The sequence below is a fragment of the Spodoptera frugiperda genome, chromosome 30 (genome assembly GCF_023101765.2).
Source record: "Spodoptera frugiperda isolate SF20-4 chromosome 30, AGI-APGP_CSIRO_Sfru_2.0, whole genome shotgun sequence".
NCBI lineage: Eukaryota > Metazoa > Arthropoda > Insecta > Lepidoptera > Noctuidae > Spodoptera > Spodoptera frugiperda.
Window position 1 is genome coordinate 9,649,569 of NC_064241.1, and position 11,643 is coordinate 9,661,211.

The window sequence follows — 11,643 nt, forward strand, 5'->3', positions numbered from 1 at the left end:
GTCTATCTCTTTCTAACACATGAATATTGCTATGACTTTGACGTTTGACAGCTAAGTTGTAATGTACATGTAGGTAATATTCAATTTATCCTTATAATCCTTCCTTTCTTTTGTTTGACGGTCGTTCACTCCACTCGCTCTCGTTGATTTGGCCAATGTTTGGCCTAGTTGCTTAGTTTATTAGATTTTTACTTCTAATATTTTTTTATTTAAATGTAGTGTTCAGTCCTTATTTTATTTAATACTGTGACATTATTATGTGATACTTAAAATGCCTGGCATAAGGAAATATCGACGGGATACCAGCGAAGTCAGCTGTTGTTTGAAATATGTTATTTTTGGTGTGAATGTTTTGTTCTGGGTAAGTAGAGATCTCTTTTTGTGTCTATACTTTTGGTCATTTGCGTAGTTATTGCTTATTTGACATTTGCATAAACCTGTATTATAATAAAGTTGAAGTTGTATCATAGGAATAGTATTTCGGAGTTAATATAATGAGCATGATGACTGTATGCACTCGATTTGACCTGAAATCTCGCTAATCGTTTGAGTGGGTATTGATTCATTGATTTCATCTCAGCTGTGCGAATTACTAGGCTATTGGGGTCACTTGATACTTGTTCTGCATGATCTACATTCAATTAGTATAACAGTACAACTATAACTGTTTGCATCCTGCTAACTAGTTACACGTAAAGTTAACATTCGAATACTATTATTTAACTAGCCTTGAAACTACGTAAATTCAATGCAAAAACTCTAGAAGGTTAACATAACTATCATATTCTATCTTATCAAAATGTAAAGAATATTTTGGAAATTTTGTGAAAGTTTGTGAGAGTCATAATGCTACTACTTCTCTTGTTTTCAACCTTTTCCAACATAATAATTAAGTTTCCTCAAATTGCTGATAAATTCCATACCAATAAAAAAAATATGTATAGGTGTAATAAAGTAAATATGTGTAATAATATAAAAATAGGCATAATAATTTTATCCCATTGTGTTTTTGTATAATTTATTATCCTGTTTACACAATTTGTTATCAAATTATTTGTCAAATACCTATGGTAACTTTGATTATATGTATTAGCGGAAGGAAACATGCTGTTTTAATACTAGTTACCTAAAATAATTTTATTGTTGCATTGGTTATAATTTTGTTATCAATTTATCATTTATTGCATTTTTAATAATCCAATAATACAGTGTATATAGTTGTATACCATATCTAATTAGGTATATAAAAGAAAGTCATGTTAGTTACGCTATTATATATAACTCAAGAATGACTAAATCAATTTGACTGTTTTTATATGGAAGTAGCTTAGAACCAGAAAACGGACATAGGATACTTTTTATACAATGATTTCTTGAAAATCCTTCCGGAATGAGAAAAAAGAGATTGCTCATACAAAGTTACGGACAGAAATTAGATTTTATATAGCTAGTTTATGTAGTAATTATGTATGTTAGTAATATACTCTGAAGCTTATTGTGTCATTATGTATGTTGCCGTGCCCTGACTGGGTTTCAAATTAATGCAATAAATGATTTGAATTGATTTCATTTGATTTCATTTTACAATTTCCTTAATCTGGATTTCAATAGAGAGTGAGTCACACCAGTGATGTATCAAAATTAGTTTCAATGTTTTTTTTCACAAAACATACATAGGTATAATGGTTTATGCATTCTCTCCCAGTCTACTTATGGGTAATATAAAGACATGGTAGATCCACTAGTTAACATACCTACCTAGGTAATATCAAAGTTTCTGCTCTGAATAGTCCGTATATAAGAATAAGAACATAAGTGTAGAATGAACTTAGTTAAAAAAAACCTTAATTAAAAACCTATATTGTACTCTATTTACCATTAATAATTATCTATTCTTACATTTCAGTTCCTCGGTCTGATTGTGCTAGCGGTAGGAGTGTGGGCATGGACGGAGAAGGACACATTTAATAACCTGTCCAGACTCACCAACATTGCGTTGGATCCAGCATTTATTTTAATATGTGTGGGTGAGTATCACAGACAATTATGTGTCCAATTGAATCTTGGTGGGCTCGGTATAAAGGTTTGACATCCAATTAGTATTATATATAGATGATTTTTGTAGCCAGTTGGAAATGAATTGGCATTATAAAAAAGAAAGGAAAAAGTATTTCAAATAGATTAAATACTCTGTAAAAAGATTAATATCTATTTAAGGTAAAGATTATTATGAAAAGATAAGATAGGGAAGATTGAATAACATTACATATATACAAGTAAAGCAGTTTTTCTTAGATTATTAAAAACATTAGATGGAGTAACTATTTACCTTAATAACTCATTTAAAGTACAGAAATTTATTTTTTTACTGTAAATTGAATTAAATGTGCAACTTATCAATTCAGATTATATTGTTTTGCATAGCATATTGTATGAAGGTCAGTGCAGGGAACAAATTATAATAACTTATTTATAAATAATGTTCGTTGCAACAATGGGAATTTACCAATATTAATACAATAATATTTTTATTATGGTTGGTTATGGTTGATACAAAAAGCAAAAACAAAATACATTTTACTACAAATGGTACCTATAAACAAGATGACTGTTGCTTATTAAAATCATGGTTAATTAATACCTACAAACATATTTCATTAAATTAGGCACTTAACTTGATACAGCATGTTATTGCTATAGGCTGTCATGATACCTAGTTGTGCCACATAACAGTGAAATATCTCTGCCTGTCTCTATGTAAATGGCTTGGTAACAACTTTAGGAAAACAGAGCTCCACCATGAGCAATGGGTATTACAAAACGAAACCCTATTGTTTACCTTGGTAAGATTTTGTAAGGGGCTCTGTCGTAATCGGAAATTATGTTTGAAGGCCGTGTAGCCAACAATCTCAACAATATTTCATGTTAAAAATAATTCCAAACTTGCAGTAAACATGCTTTTACTTATTAGTGTGTTTTGTTTTATATTATTTACTAGCGACCCGTCCCAGCTTCGCATGGGTGCAATGGTGATATATTATGCATGTATTATACGTAGAAACCGCATCAATATCCGTTGCATAGTTTTAAGGATATAAGCATACAATAGGACATAGGGATAGAGAAAGCGACTTTGTTTTATACTATGTAGTGATTGTAATGGAAAAAGTTAGTTTTTAAAATATACAGCCATAAATCTTGCACACAAAGTTATGTGCAGTATTGTATGGACATGCATTTTTTGTACAACAATATTTATTGTTTTTGTGTTATGTTACAGGCGCCATTACGTTTATAATTGGGTTCACGGGCTGCGTCGGTGCTCTTCGTGAGAACACGTGCCTGCTCGCATGCGTGAGTATTACCATTGTTATAGATTTATGTGGAGTAAGTACAGAATGGAGGGCTGATGTGCGTTCATGTATACTTTTAATGCACTTTTAAGGTTGTGATATTGGTATTAATCAATTTCTCATGAGTTTACTAACTATGTGATACATAATAGAAAATGTATCCTGTCTTGCTTAGATCTACGTTTTGACAATATGACGGGTTTACAACTAGACAACGAACCTAATTGCAAACTCCATTCAATTAATCATAATTTTCCCTATGGTTTATCTAATAATACCAAATAAATCCCACATTCGTGGTTAACAAACACTGCTATGAATCATAAATTCTGCGAATTAATTAGGTGTAATCAATAACCAGTTCTTTACAAATCTATGTAAAAATATCCTCCTGTACAAGGAAAAAATACTGTTATTTTGACTATAGTTATATTGTTTTATGGAATTACCAACATTGATTACAATTTACAACTCTTGATATTGTTAATAATTAACAAAAGGTTAATCACCTATGTATTTGTATTCGACGAAGTTGGTACTCCATTTGTTTATTTATCCTTGTTAGTTTTTAATTAGATTATTATGATAATGATTGCATGTAGGTAAGGTTTATTGAGCAGTAATGAAGCATTACTGGATAGTAGAACAAAGGCGTTTGTACTGAACTATTTAAGACAATATGAACCTTATAAACTGTAATAGCCGTGGGAAATCATTGTTATTAGAGTGTATGTCATACTATTATGGGTGCAAATAAGCCACTATCACTATGGTAATATGTCATTGTCTATCTTCCATAAAGTCAGCGAATTTATATGAATAACTAGCTGACCCGGCAAACTTCGTACCGCCTTAATATATTTTTTTCACCTTTTAAACCTGTCCTGGACTTCCGTAAATTCAAGACAAAAATTTGTCTATGCGGTCCAGCCGTTTTCGAGTTTTGGCAAGACTAACGAACAGACATTCATTTTTATATTATAGATAATTATGTTACAAGGGAATTATTGATAAATACTAGGGGGCAACGTTTTTATAAAAAAAAAATGAAAAGTTGTTTATTGTCTCACTTATGTTATGAAAAGTATTATTGGGCGTTATTTCATTTATAAATAAGCCTTTGAATACCGAAAATTATTCTTTATTAGTACGGTTTATCAGTTACCATTAGTACAGTAATAATATTTGATTTGTTCCTTATCATAACGATTACATGCATATTGCTAATTGTATTTATTTCCGTTATTTTCAGTATGCAGTTTTCCTTGCACTGCTGCTTTTGGCAGAGATGACTACTGGCATTCTATTCTTCGTATTTAAGGACTGGGTAAGTCATTTTCGTATAAAGCCTTCTCCCCACTAGGAACATTTGTCGAGCGACATGTGTCCTTGGAGACATCGGGCGATGTCTTTCGACGTCGCTCGACGTTGTTCAAACCGTTCCTTGTCGCACCATAGTCAATAATGTCGCAGCTATGGGCGAATCCACAACACTGCGATGTTGCGTCGCATCGCAAAAACGACGTCGACCCGCTATGCGATGCGATGTCGCCCGACATCGCTCGATGTCTCCAGGAACACATGTAGCTCCACAAATGTTCCTAGTGGAGACGAGGCTTGAAAGTCATATAAACTTTGTTTTTGTAAAGTTAATAAGTATAGTATGTATAGTCATGATCAATGTAAAGTCAAATGTACATATGAGTCATGTCTTTTTATAATAACTTTTATGAGATATACTAAATTAACTAAAAATCACGGTTTACTCACGTAAATTAATGGGGAAATGCTCTCTCTACTAGTTTTGAGTCACAGAGGGACTCTTCATTATGTAAAGCGTGATTTTTAGTTAATGAGTCATGTCATATCTTCATAAGTGAACTCGTAAATGGATAAACCAATTTTGATGAAATTTGTGTAAATTGGGTAGCTGGTGTTGTCATTCAGCAAGATGATGTCAGTTCATGAGTAAATTTTGATTTGTTTTTGTATTTTCAGATAAAACAACAAGCAACTACGGGTTTCCAATCCTTCATTACACATTATAGAGAGGATCCTGACCAACAAAACTTAATCGATTGGATACAAGAAGACTGGGTACGTATATTTTAAATGATTTTTTTATAATAACTATCGTGAGATATACTAAATTAATTAAAAATCACGGTCGATCAGTATCATTATGGTAGTAACAGTACGATCAGTACGCGCGCTGAGTTGCGCGACTTCGCCGCGTCTGCGCACACTCCTCATAATGAAGAGTCCCTCTGTGACTCGAAACTCGAAACAAGTATCTATAAAGCTTTCCTCCATTAATTTAGTAAACCGTGATTTTTAGTTAATAAATAGTTTAGCATTTATTGGCCCTAGTCATCAAAATTTAACTTTATATTGATTTTGTCGTCAAAATTATACTTTTTATTGACTTTCAAACACAATAAAAGAAATTCGCGCATGAATTTCCTGGTACTTAACCAAGGTCTCTACTATTGAACGATCAATTACAGACAGCTACATACTGTGACAAAAAAAAAAAACAAAAACAGATAGGAAGACTCTAAGATATGTCTATCTCTCTCTCTTTCAGTTACAATGTTGCGGTGTGGAGGGTCCTCGAGATTGGGACCGTAACGCGTACTTCAACTGCTCGAGCGGCGCCGTGGGTTCGCGCGAGGCTTGTGGAGTCCCTTTCAGTTGCTGCAGGAACAAACCACAGGACATCATCAGGAACAAACAGTGCGGATACGATGTTAGGAAACCTACCTATGTGAGTACTAGTTTGTTATTGTGTTTTAAGTTTTTGTAATGAAAATCATGTATTAGTGTTCTTTTAAAGAATGAGGTATTTATCTAAGTCAATTATGATGTGGAATTGGTTTCATGTAAGGAAATCAGTCGACCTTAAATATTGTTTTCATTAGATTGATAACTAAGATGTCTTGATTTGTTTATCGTTAACACGATGAACAAAGATACATAAACGTGTTTTTTAAATTATAAATCAAGTTCATAGCTCATGGAATTTCTGCAAGAGTCAGCCGGTTAGGTAATAAAAAAATATTAGACATATTTTTTTTATTTTTTCATAAAAGAAAACAATACTTAGAAAAATAAATTAAAAGTTGAAATGAATTAAAGTTTAAAAGTGGGAGCTAGCTACGTCATTAATAAGTATAAAACATACTTACAAGTTACATCATGTGATATAACACATAAATATATCGTCGATGTATTTGTAAGTTTCCTTAAGAAAATAAAAAAATACGTGTCTAATGTTTAAAAATAAGACGGACATTAAAGGAAAATTAAGTCTACTACTCTATTATAATATTGGGAGAAAAGTATAATAAATTAACAAGCGACTATGACTAGCAACTGAGTGAGCGAGTGATACACGAGCGCGGCTGCCTGGCGGCGGGCGAGGACTGGCTGCAGAGGCACTTCGCGCACGTCGCCGCCATGCTGCTCGGACCCTTAGCGCTAAAGGTCCATTAATAACAAGCAACACTTGCATTCTATCTGTTTTATACGTATTTTGGGTATTTTTTGCAAGAAAAATGTCAATAACAACCTAGTAATTGGTATTTCTTGACATTTTTCTTCCAAAGTTGTATGCAAGTTGGGTAGTCTTGCGCACTATTGTATTATTATTTTGTGATTCGTGTATTGTTATTGTTACTAGCACATTCCTTGCATCCAGATATATTATGCACACAATGTATCAATTAAACATTGTTTTTTTTTTGTATTATTTAAAATTTCATTCACTAGCACAGAATATAAATGTATCAGAGACACGCGTTTCTCATTCATTCATTCATTCACTCACACAAACGTCACACTGACAGATGCTAGGGGATGTGCAGTACATTCATTCATTCATAGCATGTAGTGGCCTCCCGTTGATGTTTTTCGTTTCTTTTTGTTCTAGAATTATGATAGAACAAAGATAATATATGACAAGGGCTGTTTAGAGGCAGCCGAGGAGTGGTTCGACCACAACCTGTTGATAGTAGCCACGTCCGCTGTTTGTACTGCTTTTGCACAAGTAAGTTTATGTTTGTAGATGCACCTTCTAGTTATATGTGTAGTATGTAATGCGCTTTGTTCTTAGCTTTGAGAGTGTTTTTTTTTTGTAAATGTGTGTAAAGGTATTTTGTGATTGTAGTGTTAAAATGCTTTAGATGCTGTAATACATTCATTATTTTTGCTGTGGACAAGGATATGCTCAGAAAATAAGTTTAGAGTCAAAAAGGATGTATTAATACAACAAGATCGCATATTTAGACTGCGCGGTTAGCGCGGTGGCTGCACAATCGGCTGCCGCGCCATGTGTAGCCGGTTCGATTCCCGCACGGAGCAACTCTTTGTGTGATCCACAAATTGTTGTGCCGGGTCTAAGTATCATGTGTATGTGAAATTGTGTGTAAGTACGTAACCGCAATCGAGACACAGGAAAACTTCGTTGTGTTAAAAAAAAATAACTAAGCTTCTTAATAATAATGTGTAACTAACGTAAGTATTTTTCACTAGATCCTGGGCATCTGCTTCGCGCAGAACCTCCGAGCGGACATATTCGCTCAGAAGGCGAAGTGGCACTGACAATCAGCCTCTCCTGCCGCCGTGTGACGCGCCCGTGTCCCCTCGCACTCACCACCGCACTACTACACTACTCCCCTATTGTGCTGAATCAACACTAACTTTTCTACTCTTCCCAAGATAAGTAAATTATAATTCGATTTTTTATCTGTGAATTTTTCCAAACGTTCAATGTTGCCATTGTTAAAACGTATTTTTGATATGGCAACACTGTTATGATCTTGACATTGTGTAAACCACCATTTTTTTATTGTCTTCACTCCTATAAGATGAATTCGCACAAATTGCCCCATTGTATTTTCGTATTTCGTACACAATTATACAATTTCATAACACCCTTTTCTTATGACAAAAGTGTAACTATTGGACACAGTATAAATACTAATACTTCAGCACATCTATTCTAAAGTACATGCATTTATTTGCATATTAGATTAATGTTTGTCGTGCAGATTATTTATATACACCATAAGTGCTCATCTTACTGTCCCTAGGCTCTTTCAAAACTATCTTAACACAGAGAAGTGAGTAAATGGAGAACTCATATGATATGTAATCAGTTAAGCTTCTTAGACTCTTCCTAATATTACTAGTTTGCACATTCAATGCATTAATCTCAATAAAGTACATTTCTTGTAAGTTATTAGAAGTCTAACACCATGGCTATTGATCATTCTTCGCTTTGATGTCTTCTTATTGAGATGCGGCCAAAAGACTGACTTAGAAATCCTTGTGATCTCTCTTAGCGTGAGTACTCCATTTACTATTTCCTCTGTGTCTCCCTCTGGCACTCTATCTCTCTTCCATCATTCTTGGATACTCTTCAATCTCTCTCTCTGTAAATAACATTATAATAATGTTGGTACTTGTTGATAGAATTATCCAATACATATATCCTTGTAAAGTGGAGTTAGCTTTGGAGTATGGCAGCTACGTAGATTAAATATTAAAGTAAGAATATTATTTATTGCGTCTTTAGCAGCTCCGTTCCATGAGCCGTATAACGTAACCTAATAAGGTTCAATTTTGAAATGCTACTAGTTAAATAACAATTAAACAAGTAGTGTATGGAAATGATATTGATTTACTTCGAATTATATCATAGTTTATTATGTCAATCTCTTATAATATAATGTAAGCTTTGACATAATTTCACCGTTCTATTTACTTAACTTTGACTAGTGCGTATGTCAGTTGGCTATTAGCACGGTTCTGCTTAAAGTCATTTAAATCGATAAAAGACAAGTTTCTAGTTGTTCCTAGTAATAAAATGTCCAACAGCTAACTCCACTATGAAGCGATGTGTTCAAATTGGCCAATTAGCCTTAACGGGAGCTGTGAGATGAATTTAGTATTGGAATATATAAGTATTAAGAAGGTTAACAAGTTTATTCAAGATACTGAAAGCTATTTAATTGTTATATTCCTTGCAGATATTAAATGTTGTTACATTGATGTGACCAGAGACCATGCCATCCAAATGTAGCGCTTATGTTGTTTAAAATGCAAGAATAATTGTCAGGTTAAATCCGTGGTCACTAAGGTTCAATTTTGAAATGTGGTGCTGCATCAAATATTCCTGTAGTGTAGTGCAGGTTGTTATAGAGTGTGCAAGTTGTAGGATGTCGGGTTGTGTTTGCAGCAGGAGAATAATGGCTGACAATATTATTAGGACGGGGTCATATACAGGCGGCGGCTAAACGGTATAGAAGTATTTTATTATACTTCCATTCTGACTGTATACTACATGTAATTATAGTTCTTTTTTAATCATTGTTAAGTGCTATAATCGTTTAAGTTTAAATCTTTAATTTTAGTACCCTCGCTTTACGCCCGCCCGCCCGCCAAACAAGACCCTGCCTAATTCGTATTTGTATTAAGATAATATATTTTATTATAAACTCAAATTAGTGATAAGAAATACTCATTTAGAAAACAAAAATATTATTATTATACATTAAAAAAAAATGATTTACTTAATCATGATTCCAAAAGTATTGCATGTTTAAAAATATATAAATCGCTTTGGTATTGTTATGAATCTCTTTTGAGGTTTTATGCACAAATTATAATTAGGCATTATGTATTACAAAAGTCTATGTTTAATATTCTTGTTTTTGGTAGGTTAGGTATTACCGCTGGTTCGATAGATGTTTAAACGAATGTGTTCCTTATAACGCTGGCTTTAGAACTTATAATGTATAATCTCAAACTGAATCATCATTGTTTTTTAAATAGTTATGTGAAAGTGTTATGTGCCTATATTACATAGAAATATATCTCGAAATATTGTTTGATAATGTATAATGTATTTATTAGCCGTAATTGTCACTGCCTTATTGACTGCAAAAAGTATTCATTATTATTTTTGTTTCTATACCTAATGGTTTTTGGGTGCATTTTACTAACCGCTTTAAAGTATTTAACTTCATAGTGTAAGGTTTAGTTTGTGAATCTGTAATCGATTACTTTAATGATCTTTTTATTAGTTAAGTTATTCTATATGATCTTAGTGCCGAACTTTATATACTTTATGTACTAAGTTGCCACAGTTTAGTGAACTAGTCCTTGAAAAAATGTTTTATACTCTACCTTTTTGCAAAAACAATTTAATAAAAGTATTTCTTTTTTATAAACCCCAGTTGTAATGAGATTGTATTATTATTTTTGAAAATGTATTTTTTTTTTATTTTATTGACTTTATAAAGTATTAAAGAGTCTGGTATCGATTTACGATGCCAGTTCTGAAGGTCCTCGTATTTATAACGTAGATGTAGTATTTATGTAATTTTCAAATGACTTAAAATCGATATTTTGTATGGAATTATAAGTATAATATGTACAAACAAGAGATTTTTATTTTAGCTAACATATCCCCAATAAATATAAACTAAGTATTTTTTTAAGCACAAAAAAAATGAAGAGATAATTTTGAGCTTTGGCACCTAGCTTCACTAACAGACACACTGACGGACAATTCAATTTGAAGTTTCAAAAGTGCCTAAATTTAAGATTAATTGACATAAATGCTTTGATTTTGACTTTGTGTACCTAATGTCAAAGCCTTGCAGGCAAATAGCTAGTGAATTCAGACTTCTATAGCAGAATGATCTTACATGGCAATAGCTACATATCTATGCTCACCACCTACTTTTTAACATGACCATTAAATCAAAGCGACAGCACACGTAGACACGTACGTATCCAGCAACCCCACGTCCCACAGGTCCACAACTGGCCAATAAAACAAGATTTACAATCACATTAATGTCCGTACATTACGTCATTACATTAGGTACCCCTAGTTGCAATACACAACAGAGTTAGTTGTTCGACACGCGGCCCACGTCTCCGGGGCGTAAACTTTAATAAGTTGGACAGATATGGTGCATTAGTTTCGGTTAGGTCCGGGTAAATGGACTCAGACAAACTGGATTGTGACTTAGACGGACCGGACCTGATTGTTGGGACGAGGTCCACATGTATTGAAACTATAAAGAAAGGGACTCGAGCTCATGAGGTCAACTGGCGAGTTAAACGGCCATATATTGGTGAAGTTACAGCTGCGAGTAGTATGGAGACGAAAGTTGTTCTCTATCTATTGTGTCGTCTGCTTGTTTAAGGGTCTAGCTGAGTATTCCAAGGAGTTTTTTGTCACTGATGAGTGCCATATCTACATTATTGCTAGTAG

General features: G+C 33.3%; 1 protein-coding gene across 4 annotated transcripts; it reads left to right on the forward strand.

Moving 5' to 3' along the window:
* The first annotated feature begins 97 nt into the window (after positions 1 to 97).
* On the forward strand, positions 98 to 10,798 carry LOC118269719 (tetraspanin-5). Of its 4 annotated transcripts, none has more exons than XM_035584980.2 (9): positions 107 to 361; positions 1,907 to 2,027; positions 3,281 to 3,354; positions 4,606 to 4,680; positions 5,352 to 5,450; positions 5,941 to 6,120; positions 6,726 to 6,839; positions 7,285 to 7,401; positions 7,887 to 10,798. In XM_035584980.2, the coding sequence occupies exons 1-9, from the start codon at positions 272 to 274 to the stop codon at positions 7,953 to 7,955; spliced, it is 939 nt and encodes a 312-aa protein (XP_035440873.1). In that variant the 5' UTR covers positions 107 to 271; the 3' UTR covers positions 7,956 to 10,798. The 4 variants fall into 4 exon arrangements, 3 of the variants coding, with proteins under 3 accessions (XP_035440870.1, XP_035440872.1, XP_035440873.1); XR_007707483.1 differs by lacking the exon at positions 6,726 to 6,839 and having other exon boundaries at positions 111 to 361; positions 7,887 to 8,950; positions 8,994 to 10,798; XM_035584977.2 differs by lacking the exon at positions 6,726 to 6,839 and having other exon boundaries at positions 98 to 361.
* The last annotated feature ends 845 nt before the right edge of the window (positions 10,799 to 11,643 follow it).